Raw genomic sequence first — 20,157 nt, 5'->3', positions numbered from 1 at the left:
ATATATATATATATATATGTATATACATACACGCATATGTATATGTATATATATATATATATATATATATATATATATATATATATATATAGGCCTATATGTGCGTGTGTGTGTGTATGTATATATGCATATGAAATGCGGATATTTTGAAAACGATTTTAAATAAAGAACGAGTTGTTTATCTCAACCTCGCTTGCTGCTTTCTGTATAACATTACAATCTTATTCATTTTTGCACATGCGGAATTATTGGGGGGGGGGGGGCAAAACGATCTGTTCCCCCCCCCCAAATATTTTCATCGGTGGAGCGATCGCCCCCCCCCCTCCCAGGATCGGCGCTTCAGCACCCCGTTTCAAAGGGCCATAGCTTCAATTCCTTTGAAATTGCTAGACAAATCGCAATGGAGAGCTAAGAGGTGTTTGTCGAAAGTTGGGAGAGCACCGGAAATCTCTTGACCTGGACACCTACATATTTGTAATTGTTCGTCAGCTGCCGCAAATCTTGGGATGATCTGCTGTCCCAGACCACCAAAAGCCTGTTAGCTCTCCATTGTGATTTTATTTGCATTTCAAAATAAAAGAATCGATGCGTTGTAGAGAGTTTCTCTGTAGTAAATGCGGAGAATCCATATTAGAGGCAGAAAGAGGACAACTTCCATGCATGTTATTTTCAATTCCTCTAGATCCAGACTTAGGCATGACTTTAGCAACTTAAAATGATCATGAGGATGCTCTTTTGAGTTCTACTTCAGTTCTATTTTTTTCAATTCTCTTACAACAATCTAAATGAGAAGCATGTCTAACACCAGACTGAGCACGTGGAGAAAAATTGCATTCATCGCGGCATTCTTTTTCATCGGCTTCATTGAGATGGGAGTCGTCAAGAGTTTTGGCGTGATCATCGCCGAGATCGTCTTCCAAATGAATTCTGACCTCTGGACGGTTGGATTTATATTTGGGGCTTACAACGGCCTAACATATCTACTTGGTAAGTGCCAGGGTATTTCTACCCAATTTTTCAAGTTTACTTGTGTAAGGTTTTAATGTGCATGCCACTTTCACCACTCTCCCTCCATTTTTCTAATTGGATGCCGAATAACTTTACATGCCCGATGGGGTAAATGAGGCTACCCGGATTAATATATAATTTAAAACTCTATGGTGACATCTGTTAAAGCTTTGAAATGCAGTGAAGACATCACCACATACAACATGTACAACGACATAGTGATTATGTATATAATGGCTGTGTCCTATACCAATAAACACATAGATTTAAACGGAAGGACTCCCCAAATTGCAATTTCAGTTTGTAATAAATTTGAAGAAACTATGGTCTCCATTTTTTGCAACTGTGAAGTATAATAGTCTTTGCTTTTTTGGCAAAATTTACGTTAAATTGTATAACATAAGTATGATTTTGATTTTACCATGACCAATTTTGAAGAACTATTTGAAGTATCTACTGATATGTTTTTGTCCTCATTATTTTTACTGGCTAAATATTATATATATATACAGTGCGTATCAAAAAAAGTCTACACTTTGAAAAAGCTCTGGGAATTAAAAAATATACAACATGTGGGTAATTTTTTGACATATAATCTTGGGTTAGGGTCTCATCTATCACATGAAAGTAAAAGTTTTGACAGAATATTACACTTGAGTGAGCACTGTCCATTTTTTGTAAAGCTCGCATAAATCTGTTGGCGCAGAAATGCTCGTTTTCACGCTGTGTCAAGGGGAAAGGGCGAAATCAAACTTACCTTGCGAAACATTTCTCATACATTTCCCTTGCACTTTTAGTCAATTGAAATAAAACCGATACATTTAACCATTTTGTAACAATTTTCCACCTAAATTGAAATTTCAACACTTAGTAAGCACCTTTACCATTTTTGTGCCAGCTGGATCTGAGGACATAACTGAATCTGGAGAAAAGTTAAAATCAGACATCTCTAGCATTTTTTCACTAAGTTTTTATCATTTAAAGTGGGTTTACATTTCATTTTTCATTTAATATTTGTTTCTCCACACTTTTCCCAAGCTTGAAAATGATTAACACAATGAAAATCAAGCTTAAGTTATTTCATGTAATTCACAGCTCAGTGTAAAGCAAATATCGTTACGATGGCCTCGGTGTGTGGGGGAGTGGGGTGGGGCGCAATACACTCTTCGGAGGGTTTTGGGAAAGGAAACAAGTTTAAAAAGGTAAAAGAGATACATACATACATTTAATATTTATATAGCGCTTTTCCATGTAAACATCGTCGGCCTTATGCCAAAAGGGCCTTAACCCGATTTTAGGGGTTCTGAATATTTTATAATAAATTTAACACATTTCATGTAAAACTTAATAACTTAACACGTTTATCGAAATTGGCTTCAAAAGCAAAAAAAACGACCACAAACTTTTGATTATTAGAGAGGCCAAAACCTTTATAAACGCCATTATCTCGGAATGGCCAAAAGCAGTTAAGGCCCTTTTGGCATAAGGCCGACGACATGCTCAAAGCGCTTTACAGTATCATATTATAATTATGTTGAATATTCTGCTCTCCAAGTGCTACATGTAACAACATTAATAAAATGGATATTACAAAGAAAATAAATAGGTCTTTAGTTTGTTTTTGAATAATTGCAGTGAAGGACATGAGCGGATATTGATAGGGAGATTATTCCAAATACTGGGACCTGTGAAACCCATGCATTGTTGACCTTTCTTGGAGTTTATTCTTGGGACTTGTAAAAGAAAAGGGTCTGTTCTAGAACGTAATGAATATTGACTTTGTTGAACTGGGGAAAACAGACATGATATGTATTGTGGTGTTAGGTTATTCATGGACATGTAAACAAGCAATGCAATCTTATATGTAATTCTTTTTCTTACCGGTAACCAATGAAGTTCTTTGAACAAAGGAGACACATGATCATATTTTCTAGCCATTGAAATAATACGAGCTGCACGATTCTGAATTCGTTGTAGTCTATCTAAGTCGGAAACATTAATATTAATCAAAAGAGAATTTGCATTATCCAGACGGCTTAAAACCAGTGAGCGAACTGCATGATGGCAAGCCTCATACGTCAACATTTTCCTGACCCTAGATATATTGTATAAATGAAAATTAAGTGTTTTACAAAGGGAATTTATTTGATGAGTCATCGTCAGTGACGAATCAAATTGAACACCTAAAGTTCTGACAGATTCGGCAGGTTCAATGATAGCATCACCAATTAACAAATGAACACGGTCAGATAAATAGTGCCTAAGTTTCGGAGAAATTATCAAAAGAGACTCTGTTTTTTGTTCATTCAATAGTAACTTATTTCTTATCATCCATTCATTAATTTCCTGAACACATTTCTCAATCAAAGAAATGGCATTGCGAAAACTAGTTTGAGATTTGGGATCAAAAGAATAGTATAACTGAACATCATCAGCATATAAATGAAATTCAACACCATTGTTCCTCAGAATGTCCCCAAGTGGTCGTAAATACAAAGTAAAAAGCAGAGGCCCCAGTACAGAACCCTGCGGAACACCGTATTGCAAATTAACTGTATGAGATAAATGGTTACCAATTGATACTCTAAAAGAGCGGCCATCTAAATATGACTGAAACCAATTAAGTACTGTACCGGACAAAAAGAAGTCAGATTGCAATCGACGCAACAGCACAGTGTGATCAATGGTGTCAAAGGCCGACTTCAGGTCAAGCATGACCATAATAACACCTTGACGGTTGTCCATTGCTAACAGCAAATCATGCTTGACCCGAAGTAAAGCCGATTCTGTACTGTGATTTGCTTTATAAGCAGATTGTAACCTTTCATGCAGACCACAACGATCCAGATGCGCCACCAATTGTCGCGACACAACTGTCTCAAGAACCTTTGACAGAAATGCGAGATTTGAGACAGGCCTATAGTTCCCTAACTCAAAAGAATCTAAGCCGGATTTCTTGAGACAGGGTGACACAATAGCTTCTTTGAACTTGTCAGGGAACACACCACTTCTTAGAGAAGAATTTATCAGTATCACAATACTGGGTACAAATACATCAATGTTTTCTTTAAGTAGCCATGTTGGTAATGGGTCTAAAGAACAGCACTTGTTTGCTGATTTAGCAATAATTTTTTTGACATCAGATGAAGAAACATCAACAAACATAGATAACCCATTTTCATATTGATGTTCCTCCATTGCCTGAACCAAACTACAGTTGATAGGAGTTTGAAGACTACGCTCCTTATCATCCAGAACAGTCCGTATCTTAGAAATTTTATCGTCAAAGAACTTAGAAAAACGGTTTGCTAACTCAAGCTGATCATTACTGTAAGGAAGGATCTTTCTTGATGATCCAAGAAGTGAGTGTATTGTAGCATACATGGTTTTACAATTAGCTTCAAGGAGCAGATTAGTGAAATAACTACTCCTTGATCTAATTATAGCATTATTCAATTCATTCTTTGCAAAGAGAAAAAGATTGCGATCAGTCCCTAGACATGACTGTCGCCATCTCCTCTCAGACTTTCTTTTCTTTCTCTTAAGCAAGTGGATATCTTCATCATACCATGCTCCACATGGTCTATCCTTTCTCATCCGAACTGAAACTGGACAGTATCGATCAAGAACACTGCAGACAGTCTGATTGAAGATATCAACCTGCTCATGAACATCATTTAATTGTGATATAGTTTGAAGGCCCAATTCAAGATCTTTACTAAAACACTCTTGATCGATGCAGCGATAATTCCTTGATGTGATTGCAGTTGTATTCGCATGCACCTTCTCTAAATCAAGAGTACAACTTACAACAAAGTGATCTGATAAGGTTTTGTCAAGAACCATACAGTTATGAACCATGTTATCAATACAACGAGAAATAACTAAGTCCAGTGTATGTCCTTTGTCGTGGGTTGGAACTAAGATGTGTTGTTGGAATCCCGATGCACTGATGAAATCAAGAAATTGCCGACTTACAGGAAGATCTGGTTGATCAACATGGATATTGAAGTCGCCAACGATGATGGTGCGACCACTTAGCATGGCACACTTCCCGAAGAACTCATCAATTTCATCAAGAAAAGCTTTTGTAGTAAAGCCATTCACTGCAGAAGCAGTGCCAAGTAAAGCCATTCACTGCAGATGGAGGTGGTCTGTATATCACAAACAAGTGAAGTCCCTTACTCTCAACAACCACATGTGCTGACTCAAACGTTACAGATGGAAAGTCTGGTTTCATCAATCTCAAATTAAGCTGCGTCTTATACAGGATCCCGATGCCTCCGTGTGGGTCAGTGTCACGCGGAATGTTCAAGAAGGAGTATCCGGACGGCTTAATTTCTTGAATGATTGCTGGGTCATCCTCAGACAACCAAGTCTCTGTGATGGCTAATATATCCATATCTTCATCAATAGCATAGTCATAGATTTCAAACGATTTGTTGCGAACAGATCGAGAGTTCATGAGATGTAAAGACAAAATTGATTTGAGATCTTCAAATCAATTTTACTAGCTAAATTCCACGTGTTCTTGATGATTAAGGTCTACTTTTATTTGCATAACTATTTCAAAGTTCTGCGCAAATCATTTTTTCACCAGCTTTTCAAAAGTAAGTGGTGCTCACCAAGCGGAAGTATTTTTCGACAGTTATATCGTCATTTGATTAAATGCATCTGTACCAATATCAAAATGTGGAACAGTCTTCAGGATATTCCATATGTTTAATTTTATAGGATTTTTTCTAAGTGTAAACTTTTTTTGATACGCACTATATATAAGTTGTAAATATTGTAATATTACCTTGATTATGATTATATGATTTAATGAAACACATAAATAAAAAAAATAAAACACATTGATACACAATAATTGTGACAGTAGACAAAGCAATCCGTGAATCTTTTTTCCCATAATGTTGGATAGGATCGATAAATCAATCTTGCAATTAAGTTTTGGGTAAAAAATTGTTATTTATAAATATGCGTGGGCCCTATACAGCTCGATATTTCTCGTCTTTTTAACCTATACATGTACGATGTGTACAGCAAGTAGCAACTGTGCAATGCTATGTTGTTAGTGTGTTCGCCTTGTATTATTCTATTGTTTTCTTTGTTAAGCGTTATTTTTTGTTTTTTATTGCCTTTTGTTACAATAACTCTGATCTGGTTAATTAGATGTAAATATTGTAATCTTACCTTGATTATGATTATTTGATTTAGTGAAACACATTAAAAAATAATAAAACACATAGATACACAGTAATTGTGACAGTAGACAAAGCAATCCGTGAATCCTTTTTCCCATAATGTTGGATAGGATTGATAAATCAATCTTGCAATGAAGTTTTGGGTAAATAAATTAATTTTTGATAATATATATACATTTGTAAATTAAAAGATGTTTTACCAAACAATGAGGCCTTCAAATTGCATGTTAAAAACAGGAAGATTTGGAATACTCCTTCGCCCCCCCCCAAAAAAAAAGAAATAAGCTTTCCTTCCAGTTCAATAAATGGAAATTTGAGGTGTAACCCTGTTATTTATAAATATGCGTGGGCCCTATACAGCTCGATATTTCTCGTCTTTTTAACCTATACATGTACGATGTGTACAGCAAGTAGCAACTGTGCAATGCTATGTTGTTAGTGTGTTCGCCTTGTATTATTCTATTGTTTTCTTCGTTAAGCGTTATTTTTTTTATTGCCTTTTGTTACAATAACTCTGATCTGGTTAATTAGATGTAAATATTGTAATCTTACCTTGATTATGATTATTTGATTTAGTGAAACACATTAAAAAAAATAAAACACATTGATACACAGTAATTGTGACAGTAGACAAACCAATCCGTGAATCCTTTTTCCCATAATATTGGATAGGATTGATAAATCAATCTTGCAATGAAGTTTTGGGTAAATAAATAAATTTTTAATAATACGACTGTTAATAGTAAATGTTTAGTGATTGTATCAAACCAACTGAACTATTTTTACTTCGAATACAGCAACATAAAATGGATTTTAATCAGGCGGCCTCATTTGCTCCATTTCGCTGGGTAAAATAAGGTCACCCGACAAAAAATCTATAGCTTATTAATATGCAAATTATGCTGATTAGTTTTAACATTTCTAGTGGATAATGTCTACTCTATAGATCTAGTAATATATATCTTATCATGTTTCTACTGCTTTACATTAAAAAGACATGATTGGAATTATAAAAAGATGGCCTTATTTACCCCCACTCTCCCATACACGTTTACCGGTTCCTCAAAAGATCTAATCCACGAAATCCTGCTACAAACTGACCAGTAAAATACAAAATCGGTGGAAAGGTAGCAGCATGGACAACGCCTTTAAACTAAGCGTGACATTCATTTTTCTGCAACTGTTTCCACTTGCATGTATGAAGCTCGCACACCATGAAAAATATAATAGTAAAATGGTATTAAGCGTCAAATCATTTATTTGACGCTGTCAATAAGTATAGAGTGACTATACATGTAAAGACTCGGACTCGAAATACAGGCTCAAGGCGCACGAATATAGGACTTGGACAGCTGGACTCGGACCCGAGGAGCAGAAGACTCGGACTATACATGACTCGGGATAGGAAACCTGGACTTGGACTCGATCAAAAGACAATCTTATGAGCGCACTATAAGCTAATCAAAATGGGTTTCCTTGAACATTTCAGGACCTTTTATCTTACCGACGATAAAGTACCTGAGTTTGAAACAATCGTCTGCAATTGGTATCATTGGTGGACTGTGTCTTGCGGCTTCTTCTTTTACATCAAATATAGCCCAGCTGGCCACCTGTTTTGTAATCTCAGGTAAGTCAATTATAATACATTAACTTTGGGGTAACTGCAATCAGTCTAAACTAAATACACTATCAAAATTGCAAAGAGAGCTGTTCGGATCTGCACCGGAAGCCTCATACATTCCGCACCAATATTTCAGAAATTAAACATATTGAATGCCTATGACTTATATATTTAATATACAGTACTTCGGTTTTTATATTTTCAGAATTTATCACCCCTGAATTTTTGACAGATGTTTTAGATATTAAACAGCGATGTTAAAGATCATAACACTCGAACAAACAACGATTTTTATTTCATTACACTGTAAAAAAATTTGGGTAAATATTTTACCACCACGATGGTAATGTATCCAACCAATTTTGGGAAGTATTTTACCCAATGCGGGAAGCATAATTGTCCAGTAAGGTTAAAAGATACGCAGCAATTACTTTAGAATGGGCTAAATTTTCATCACACTGGGTAAATAAAAATGGCCAAAAGAAATGCCCAAGGTTGGTTAAATACATAATTACCCTCATGGAGCACTTTTACCCATTATGTTTTAGAGTGTAAAGTTACTTCAATCTTCACCGGAAAAACTGTTTTTGAATCTATACTACGCAATTATGCTCATACACAAACCTAAATCCATTTTGAAAATCTCTTTAAGTCTCTCCTTTTTTAATTATTTTGATGCGTTTTAGTCTGTATCAATTTGATGAGTTAGATATGAATGTGTAATAGTTATTATAATTTCCTTTAGTTCATTCTCACAATTAAGGCTTATATTTTTTTTTTACATTCTCTTTCATCTAATGTCATTAAGATGCTACATGTCATAAAAAAAACACCGCCACAACTACATACGACCAAATTCACCCCTCCTTCCACATTCAAGCCATGATGCACTATGCATGAATATATATATATATATATATATATATATATATATGTGTGTGTGTGTGTGTGTGTGTGTGTGTGTGTGTATATACAATGCGTATCAAAAAAAAAATGGGACAAATTAGAAAAGCTATACAATTTTTGTTTCAAATTATGATGTCTATATTTTGGTGCTAAGGTGCTCTAAGGTCTTATCTTTGAAATGCAATTTAAAAAAATTGAATTTTGTTCATGCTTGAGCGAACACAGGACGTTTTTGTCGGGGGTTCAAAAAGAGGCTTGCGCCAGAATTGCAGAATATAAGTAATATGATGATCAGACTTCTTGCTAATCAGGAGAGTTCCTGGGGACCTTTTCATTATTTGTGCCACAAAATTTTCGAATTATGCTGTCAAATTTTATTTACAAATTCATTTTTTTACTTGAATTATTACTTGAATTATTTTGCTTTTTTCATTTAAACTTCTCTTACCTTTTAATCTTCCTTCATAAGTAACTGAGAAAAGAAGATTTTTTTTGTCAACCCAAGCAAGAAGATTTGCATTATTAATTGGAAAAAAACTTTTGATTATTCAAATCCTTTTATTATATGAAACAAATTATGTTATGTACCTTTAAAAGACATGAATCTATTTTTCAAGGGGTCATTGATTCTTTGACCACGTTAAATTGCTTGACAGGAAACACAGGAAGGGATTCATGTCTTTCAATGACAATGGTGTATTGAGTCAATTTTGAAGGAGCTAGATATGGCAGATCGAGTAAAATGTATTTAAAAAAAAAGTTGTGAGCAAGCGAAGTGAGCACGCAAATGTTCCTACTTTTTTTATTATAATATCAAATTTTGTGATAGATTTTGCCATAATATTCAGAAAATCATATATTTTACTGTCTATCTTTCCTTTTCAAAAGGGACCATAACCTTTGTAGCACATAATGAAAGGATTTTTTTTTAAATCCACTCTCTCCCATACTTCGGTTGAAAATTTTTAAGCTTGAAGAAGGAATATTCAAAGCTAACAGAGAGCATATTAAAAAGAAACAACAGCAGAACAATTTAAGTAAATAAATAGATCTGAAAATGAATTTTGACCGCATGATTTGAAAATTATGGCAAAGATAATGAAAAGGATAAGAGGAAGTCTGCTAATTAGCAAGAAATCTGATCATCATATTTATAATCTTATGCCATTTTGGCGCAAGCCTCCTTTTTTACCCCAGACAAAACATTTCGTGTTCGCTCAAGCATGAACGAAACGATTTTTAAAAATAGAATTTGAAAGATAAGACCTTAGAGCACATATTAGCACCAAAATATACACATCTTAATTTGAAAAAAAAAATATTATAGACTTTTCAAATCTGTCCCGTTTTTTTTATACGCACTCACTCTCTCTCTCTCTCTCTCTCTCTCTCTCTCTCTATATATATATATATACATGTATATGTATATATGTATAGTATGTCTTAATATACATGTATGTGCTTATATAAGAATGTTTATTTACTTATTTTCATTTGAAAAAAAATATTGAAATCTATGATTGTAATTTATTAATTGTTTCTTACTTACGCAGGTGTTTCATTTTCATTCGTTCTTGCCGTGGCTCTTATTCAGTTCAACACTTTTATTTCGCCTGAGGACTTCGCGTTATATTTTGGAATTACAGATACGGGAGCTCCAATAGGAATGATCCTTTTACCTATCCTGGCAGAATTTTTAAAAGAGACGTATGGGTGGAGAGGCTGCATGCTCCTCCTTGGTGGAATCTTTCTCTACGCACCGGCATCACTGTTGGTGATGGCAGGCAGAAGAGAAGATCTAGGAGATACCTCTGAAAGGCTGCATGTTGACGAAAGAGACAACAATTCAAATGGTGGGAATGATGTGAATCTGCAGGCCGAGCAAGGTTCAAGTATTGATCTACTAGAAGGTCCAAGTTATCAAGAAATGGAGGACCAAGTATCGGGCTCCCAGCAGGCAAAGAAAGCTCAAAGTCAGGATGTCGTCAGCGCAATAAGACACGTATGGCGATTCGTTTCTGATTTCTTTGGCCTTTCCCTATTCACAGAAGTATCAAGTTTATTCACATTTTGCCTGTTTCAGCTTTCCGGCGGACTGATAATTACCGCATGGGTAGTTTTCTTGATACCACATGGAGTTGCAAAGGGGTTTCCCCTATCACGAGCTGTTTTTCTGGCATCCATAGGAGGAATAGGAAACATTCTTGGTAGGTTAGGCCAGGGTCCGATCATCTACCATAAATGGCTATCATCTTCGAGCCTCACTTTCATCTGTGCTTTCATTAACGCGTGTGTACTCTTAATAGATCCATTAATAGATAGCTATCCCGTTTTAGCAGCCGCCACGTTTGTCAACGGCTTCACTCTCGGTGCAAGGACAACAGTACTTGTTGTCCTGACTAAAGAAATCCTTCCTGTTGATAATTTTGCGACTGGATATGGTTTAGTAGCTTTGTTCTACGGCTTAGGGCAACCCTTAGGAGGATTGTTAGCAGGTAAGTAAGTGAACAATAAGTAACAAACGCCTTTAAATTTACGATGTAATTGTTGAAGAAAGCAATCAATGAGGGAAGATTTACATGTAGGACCCAGATTACAAGCAGTCGTACTTCTTGTGTGTAATGGTCATTTTGAAATTGTTATTGTATATGTCTCTGGATAATCTGTATGTATTCTTATGATGTTCATGTATTTAATTTCAAATGGTCTAATAAACGAAATGACATGTAATGAATTATAGCTTAAAAAGACGAACAAAGGGAGACCATTGTTTAAAGGTAGGCCTAAACCTACGCTAAAAAAATACACAGCGAAAGGGAAATGGACAGATATATTTGAAAGACTTCACCTTTGGTATATCTGACTAAACATAGAAACATAATTATACAAAAATCATGTTGAGATAAAGCGATTGCTTCTAATGTATTTATAAAGGGCTGTGTGACTCTTGGGCTGAACAGTTGGTCTCGTTGGTGTCGGACTAATGGGATGAACCCATTGTACGTCATCAGTTTATTTGAACATCTGTGTAAAGCACTTGTGATGATCAATATAATGTGCCATCCGATTTTTACAACAAACGATCGTGCTAACATGAGATGGAGCAGAGCAGGTGCTTCATAGATTTCAGTAATTTCTCTATATTGAATTATCCGAATATCCAATATTGTCTGCAATTTTGATCAATCTTGTAGTTAACGTACACCAAAAACTGTCAATTATATAATTTGCTACAGGTTGGCTTTCAGGAACCTTCTCCTACAGCATCGCTTTCATGTTCCTTGGTGGATTGGAAATTATGGGCACTATCTTCTTGCTACCCACTCGATACGCGCTGAAGCAAAGAAGTGATCGTGAGGAATTATAACCAAAGTTTTGATGGTGAACGAACACAGTTTTTTTAATAATGAGTGTAAAGTAAACGAAGATATATGTTTTGTGAAGAGAAGTGGGAATAACAAGGATTCCTAAAAGATAGCACTGTCACAGGGTAGATTTGTGGCTACCTTGTGGCTGGGATCTTTTAATTGCAATTTAAAGAGAAATGCCAGTAGTTGCAGTAAACACTGATTTCATGAGAAAGTCTGTAAAACCAGACTTAATTGTCAGTATATCATCGATGATCTAGATGTGGTACAGTTATATACATTGTGTAAACTGAACTTTGTGAAATCTTGAAATCTACGCTGAAAAATGTTCACACTGAAGATCACCAACACAGATAGGCACAAGTGGGACAGTGTATTATTATTATTGTTGGAATAAAGGCCGACGGAAGTGACCGAATCCGCGCTTATTTTGCTTATTTCTCAGCAATTACACAATTTCTTCCAGACTCCTTTGGCACATATTTTTTTTATTTATACAAACAGACACCTGGGTGGTCATTATATTAGATTCTGTAAAAAGTCATTTTGAGATCGTTACAAGAACTGGAATTTATCTTTAAGGCCTACGTCACAGACTCTTGTAAACACAATTAGATTTTTAAAAAACCTTCATTATTTTTGTTTTCTTTTCATCGTTCAGAGGTACTCTATTCGTCATATTCTTTTCTCATTATAACAATTTTTTTCGAGATACATCGTGTCTACACACGATGTATCTCGAAAAAAAGAAGTTACATATACACATAGAGTAATCATCATCTAATTAATCTAAAATGAAATACAGTTTCTCTATCGGGTTAAAAGTCTTTGGTCATTTTGAAATAAATGAAAATTGGATTTAAATCGCCATTTTACAAAAAAAATCTCATTCCTGAACTTATACCAAATTTAATTATTTGAATATACATTTGGCATGTTAAGTGTTCTTTCTTGTATCTTATACATGGCATAGGATTTGTATATTGCATATTATTGTGCAAATAAAATAACAAATTAACCAACATAAACTTGCGATCTTGATTTTTTTGTAACCAGTGAACATTGTACATGTAGTTTGGTTAATCGGAATTGTCATTATAAACATAAATTGCAAAGAATTATTTATCTTAGTCCAAAAAATGACAACAGAATAATTGCATTATAACATAATATGAACAAAAATTTCTTCTGCTTCACAGAACAGGACGTGTTATTAGGTAATTTCCAACGACATGATATGAATTTAAAGGGTAATGAATTGTGAAGCATTTTTCAGTTATAATGTCGAATCCTCTTATACTTCAAATAATTTAGTTGGAATTAATCACGTTTTGCCATTTAAGTTCATTGGTAATCCAAATTTAGATTTCCAGTATTGTAAAAGTTGTTAATCGGATTTTTGTTTGTGTGTTACAACTAAAATATATGATGATTTCATGTTCTTTAAATTTACAATATTAACTATTTGAAGAGGGAGTTCATTTCATTCATGTTAAAGTCCACATTAAGCGACCTGAACATATCTTTCAGTAAGGAAATGTTAAAACACTGTGTCATACACGCTTTTACCAATCATTTATCACGTGTTTCAGGTCACATGATTTGGTCATAGGTCAATTAGGGACGATGAACTTTGGCCATATCGGCCGGGATATCATTTTGAAATCCTAACCAATGTTAAATGTTTGAGAATTCACCATAACCTATAGGGGATTGGATAATTAAGTATCAATGATCATCTTGCATGAGTTTCGGGTCACGTGATTAAGGTCAAAGTATATTTAGGATTGATGCAATTTGACCATGCTGTGATTTCACTAACGAAACAAAACATAACCAAGGTTAAGATTAAACTTTCAGACAATAGTCGTTGAGTAGGCCTTTCAGCAAATCGATATATTCAACGCTTAAAAATATCAGAAATTATATGAGTATAATTTCAGGTTACTGGACGGGTACAAGTAATAAGTGGCAAACGTTAGCCCAAGAATATGCATTTGGTGGGTTTTAATCCACATGGAACAAGTTCTGACAATACCATGATGGGAGTATCCACTGTGCTATGAAAATGTAGAGGAATGCCCACCTAACTTATACTTCCCATCCATACATGGAAGGTTATTTGCAGGGGATTTTTTTCGGACCAGACTCTCTCCATATAAAGCTCCCGACGAGGAGCACGCTCTTTTGATGACTTTTCAGTTGGGTAGGCTCTTAATCTTTGGAACACATTTTTTCTTACCAAAAAAATGTGAAGTAATGCTAAGTAATTTAAAGGGGAAGTTCACCCTGAAGAAAACTCTGTTGTAAAAATAGCAGAAAAAATAGTAAAAAATATTGGTGAAGGTTTGAGGAAAATCCATTAAAGAGTAAGAAAGTTATTAGAGTTCAAAATTTTGGATTTGTGACGTCATAAACGAGCAGCTGCCCCATGTGTTGTGTAATATAAAATGTATGAATTTCAAATTTTGTATGGTTCCTGATGACTTAATTTTGTTTTCTTTTCATGATCGGGTGTGAAATGATTTGTCTATTGATATACAAAAGTTACAGTGAAAACCATTTTCAATTTTCTGAGAAAATGACATTTCACTGATTTTTTACCATTCGCTATGTAGGAATGCTGCTCGCATATGACGTCACAAATCAGAAAATTGAAATTCTAATAACTTTTTAAATATTTGATGAATTTTTCTCAAACCTTCGGCAATATTTTTTATTATTTTTTCTGCTATTTTTACAATAAACTTTTTGTCAGGGTGAACTTCCCCTTTAAGAGATCTTTACATTCATTATTAGTTAAGAAAAGAGATAAAGTATAAATACTACAGCTTTAATTGATCGTGTCTACTTCTTTTGCATCAGGCACTGTAGAGTAAGATCTTATGAGAGCAGTATCAGAGTGGAAGTCTTCCCTTGTCAAATTATCACAACATGGTATTCCCATCCTAATCAAAGTAATTGTCTGTGCACAGCCAAATTTTTCTCCTACTTTCAATATCATATCTTTAATTTCAATTACCTGTCCATCAGTATGCACAGGACTTGTAAAACCATAAAGGCCAACAGTCTGGTAGAACAAAAATGTCAGTGTCGTCATAGAAAAATTATATATGATTCTACTCCCATGATGTCTTCAGAAGATAACTGATAGTACGCGGAACAGGACATTAGGCCTGCCCGTACTTGTTAATGACACAGTGGTTGCTCCCCATGAATTACAAGAACTTACTTGTCGATGAAAATTCAAAGGCACATTCCATTTTCCATAAGCTTTAATTTGAAACCAAACATAAGTTTATTCCGAACAACAGAGAAGAGATAATTCATAGTTTAGAGGTCGACTTATGGGAAAAGGAAGGCGTGGTTTATGACGTCAGAAATTGACGTTGCTCCAAGGGTATCTTCTTCTTCTTCTTCTTGTTGATTTCCTCCAGTCTGGAGAACTGTACGCAGTGTACAGGTAGTTAGTTTGAAGTTAATATACGTGTACATGCAAGTAGTGGAGGTAAACGTAAGGTAGGTACAAAGTGCAGACACAGGGACCAAAGATACAAGGTCAAGGGTTTAGAACCTCTAGTCGTTTGTGATGTATTTCAGTCAAGAATCGGAAAGTGAAATAATGAAAATCTGGGATGTCTAGCTTGATCTGTCCTAGGACTCCCAGCAAGAGGAGTCTAGTAATAGATACAGACTTTACTGAAGGAGGAAGTCTATCCAGATCATCTCTTACTTCCGCTGGAAAGTGGGAGAGAGCTTTACTCCTTTCCTCGGAGTACATGTCACACTCTCCAATTATATGTTCCACGGTTTCATCAGCAGATTTGCAAGCTGTGCAGAGAGCATCCTGATGATCCTTTGTGATTTTACAGAGTCTGCTTCTGGTGAGGTAGGTGTGGGTCAGAAGTTGTGCCTTGAGGGTTATTGCTTGTCTCAGCCGGGGGGATCGATCATGGATGGGTAGAGGTTCTGGATGTGGGCTGGGCTTACACCAACAAACAGGGAGAGAGAAGACCGTTCTTGGATTTGCAGACTGGTGGAGGTAGCTACAAATTGATTTGCTGCTAGTGATATCCTCCTCTTCCACGATGAGTAAGTGGATGCCTCACTGCAGGACTCTGTCAAGTCTGGTAGGTTGTATTTTTCTAGTAAGGCTCTATATTTCATCAGAGTTGGAGCATTGGGATTGTGGCACAAGGTGTGGAAGAAGATTCTTGACTCCACTCTGGAAGGAGGCAGGGCAAGCAGTTTACCAAGGAGACGTAGATGAGAGAGGTCAACCGAGGTGGAAAGAGGAGCTAAGCCTGTGAGGAGGTAGATTGCTGCAGAGCTAGTTGTCTTGGGAAGTCCAAGCAAGGTTTTGAATACTTGACTCTGGTATTTGTCGAGGGTGGCCTTTTCTCCCTCAAGAAGGTTGATGATTTCAACACCATACAGCATGCGGGGAACACAAAAGACATCCCATAAAACGGCAAGAATAGGCGGGGATAGACCTCTTCTCTTAGCTCCAGAGCCAGTCAAGCTATATAGGGTCTTGCTTCCAAGCTGCATAATGTTGTGGCATCTGTTGTTGATCCGCTTGGATGCCCTTTGGACACCAAGATGTGGATGACTTTCTTTCTCAGGGATACTGTCTTCCCCAAACTTCCAGACGTGTGTTTCCTGTGTGGTCTTACAGTTGTAGACTACGACAGCACTCTTCGTTGGATTTATGGAATAGTGCCACTGACTGGAGTAGGAGTGCACTATCGCTAGCATCTCATTCAGCTCTTGTTGAGAGTTTGCCAGGAGAACCACATCGTCTGCCAGCACGAGAGTGCCCATAAAACGACCTAGGGTGCAGCATCCCGCTCCACTATCATAGTGGCGCCTATCACATTCACAACCTTAACCCCACAATACAATGCCCAACCTATTTGTATTTCAAACGTGAGAAAGTCCGCGTTAGTGTTGCATTGCTTACATTTGTGACTTAATTTGACCTTTCATGATCTTAAATGGGTTTCAATTGCCATGAATGCGTTCTAAATGCCTTGTGATTCATATATGTGGATTTGATTTTGCATTATTTAGAATTTAATGAGATGAGCACGGCCTACTGGTAAGTCTTTATTATTCTTTTGAATTGTGTTTTTCAGTTATATCCACAAAAACAATGCGTCCACAAATTACTGATATATTTCACAGTTTGCCAAGTACATTGTACAACATGCTCTAATAATAATTATGTTCATTGATGTGCTATTCTAGTTACCTGGTCTATTCAATTTCTTCATCCTGTAATGTAAGGCATGCGTACGTAAGATCTTGCTTTGAAATCTGCCTATCATAATGAAAGAAATGAAAGGTCATTTGACCAAACTGTCAATGAAGTAACTATGAAGTGGTCTATTAACCGGGGCGGGGTGCGATTATTATTTAACTTATGGGCGATTCCACACTAGAACTTCAAAAATATCATAAATTTCAACATGCTTTCAATAAATCATAAGTAGTATAATATTTTACTATGATACCTAAATTTTATGAAAATTATGAAATCTAACCAAAAGTGAAATCAGATAGAGTTTTTTTTTTGGGGGGGGACAATGGAATTTTCAATTTTCAATAATTTTTCTAATTAAATGGTCAAGTACAAACACTGCCTGAAACAATTATTGGCAAAGCACGAGAAGATTGAAAATATTGCAGGTCAATGAAATAAAGTATCATTGATGGTTCCAAATAATATCCACATTTTCATAATCCATAATAGGGGCAGCCCTGATTTTTCCGAACCTATTTTTGGCAATGTCCCGTACGACACATAAAAATGAAGAAGTTTATCATACAATTTTATTTTTGATGATGCAGTTTCACAATATCAGTTTCTCTTTCTTTGACCCATGGGTGATCGATTTATCCCATAAGGATCTAATCACCGCCCTTCATTTTTCAATAATTGTCATAATAAAAGTTGTCCCGTACGACACAGGGTGTGTCGTACGGGACATGTCCTGTACAACACACAATATATAATGCATTTGATTGCAGGATTTCGATTAAGAAACTATAAATAGTAGGCCTATTTTAATTTAAGTAATTGATTTAATATAAAGTGAACTGAAAAAATACCCTTTTTTATCTCCATAGAACATGAAATAGGTGATTCTAAACATTTTAATTGATTTCATGTAGATGTATTCTTTTGTGAATCCCTTCAGCTTAAAAATGAGGGACTTAAATGACTAATGTGACTTAAAATTGGATATAGAACATTGCAAATACACATTCAGGATATTATTTTGGTATCTACACTAGGGTTTCAAGGGTAAAAAAATACTTTGGGACTGGTTACCATAATATGCAGTTATCCACTTTGCCTTAAAATCTAAGTGGGTTGTAAAAAATGGGTTTTGAAGTGACTGCTTTTACTGTCCTTAAAAATTAACATAGTTCATACAATATCCACCTGTGAAAAATAATCTTGGTGCCTACACTTAAGTGCATGGGGATAAATGGATAAATTATCATATTGTTTCATGAGTTGGTAACAGCACCCATTTGGATGAAAGTTTAGAATCCGCCATGGTTTTTTGAGAAAATGGAAAACTAACCATCCTCATTACTTGTCCGAATGTTTTATTTTACCCTTCATACCAAAATTTAATCACCAACAGTATTTCTTACAGATAGATATTGTAGAACCATTATTGAGTGATATGAGTCATTTTAGAAGCCTTTTTTTTTAAACCCTCTTGGATTTTTAGGCAAACTGGACAGCTGCATATCCATGTAACCAGTCCAAACGTATTATTTTAACCATGAAACCATAGAATGGATACCGAACTCATATCTCCTTGTTGGATTTCAAATGAACTATGTCAATTTGTAAAGTAACAGCATTTTATCATCCATTTTAGACTCCGAATTTTGGAAGCCACTGGAATTTTGACATAATGGACCACTGACTGTCCTTGTAACTAATTTTCTGACTTTTAAAACCATTGTAAAGACATCAAAATCATATACCCTTGATGGATATTACATGGGCTATATCCATTTCTAAATACCAGCGGCTAATTTGTCTTATTTTTTAAGCCATTGTTGACTTTTGGACATACTTGACCACCCATCGTCCTTGTAACTTATCCCAATGTATCATTTGGCCCATTTAACCACAGTCTAGGCAAAAATCATATTCCCGGATATTGAACAAACTATGTTGTTGGGGTTTTTTAAGCAGAAACATCATTTTTAATCCCATTTTTGGAAGCCATATTGGAATTTTTAACATGCTGGACCAGTGACTGTCCCTTAAACTTGTCCCAATGTATTATTTGACAATTGAAAGCATGGTCTAGACACCGAAATCATATCTCCCAGCTGGATATTATATAAGCTATGTAAATTTTAAGTATTATCAGCCATTTTAAACTCAACTTTTGGAAGCCATCTTGGATTTTTGGACACACCAGACCATTGGCTGTCCTTGTAACTTGTACCGATGTACTGCTTCACCATCAAAACCATTGAAAAAAATTAAAGACACTTAAGTAAGTAATAGATGAATTTTGGTTTTGGCCACTGGCGGCCATTTTGGGCGACATCTTAGAATTCCCTGGTACCCAGGAGTGCTAATATTCACTCTAACGTGAATCAATTTTGAATCAAAATCAATGAATTCATTTACCCACTGAACCATGGAATATGAACCCAAATAGGATTCTAGGGTGGATAATGAGTGAGTTATATCCATTTTATGGCGGCCATCTTGGACGCCATCTTGAAAATAACTACTTTCCCATATGCGGATTTCGGTAGAAGTTTTAGCATGTTATTCCAGAGGTCAAATACTACAAAAAAAAACCGTTGAAAAATAATTTGTTGCAATTTGTTCCGGGTCAAACCATATATTGACCCGTTTGGCGTGGCAGGCTCGGAGTTTCCTGGGTAAGACAACAGGAACACCGCTGCTACCAGTCCAGTTTGTAGACATGCTAGAGTGGCCGAATGTTCAAAGATTCCTCACCAAATAAGTCGTAAACAAGCAAACTCATATCATATC

At 35.6% G+C, this 20,157-nt stretch overlaps 1 protein-coding gene across 2 annotated transcripts; it reads left to right on the top strand.

The window, feature by feature from the left end:
• Positions 1–587: 587 nt before the first annotated feature.
• LOC121415745 (monocarboxylate transporter 1-like) lies at positions 588–12,469 on the top strand. 2 transcript variants are annotated; one of them, XM_041609075.1, is made up of 4 exons: positions 588–987; positions 7,705–7,842; positions 10,389–11,237; positions 11,979–12,469. In XM_041609075.1, the coding sequence occupies exons 1-4, from the start codon at positions 786–788 to the stop codon at positions 12,107–12,109; spliced, it is 1,320 nt and encodes a 439-aa protein (XP_041465009.1). In that variant the 5' UTR covers positions 588–785; the 3' UTR covers positions 12,110–12,469. The 2 variants fall into 2 exon arrangements, with proteins under 2 accessions (XP_041465009.1, XP_041465008.1); XM_041609074.1 differs by having other exon boundaries at positions 10,296–11,237.
• Positions 12,470–20,157: the final 7,688 nt, after the last annotated feature.

The sequence above is a fragment of the Lytechinus variegatus genome, chromosome 5 (assembly GCF_018143015.1).
Source record: "Lytechinus variegatus isolate NC3 chromosome 5, Lvar_3.0, whole genome shotgun sequence".
NCBI lineage: Eukaryota > Metazoa > Echinodermata > Echinoidea > Temnopleuroida > Toxopneustidae > Lytechinus > Lytechinus variegatus.
Note: the sequence above shows the minus strand (reverse complement) of the source record. Positions and strands in the feature narration are given on the sequence as shown.

Excerpts from the sequence above, each read along its gene's own strand:
- LOC121415745 (XM_041609074.1), top strand. The coding sequence starts at position 786 with ATGAGAAGCATGTCTAACACCAGACTGAGCACGTGGAGAAAAATTGCA. Across the intron at positions 988-7,704 it reads CGGCCTAACATATCTACTTG|GACCTTTTATCTTACCGACG; the intron begins GTAAGTGCCAGG and ends TGAACATTTCAG. Across the intron at positions 7,843-10,295 it reads CACCTGTTTTGTAATCTCAG|GTGTTTCATTTTCATTCGTT; the intron begins GTAAGTCAATTA and ends TTACTTACGCAG.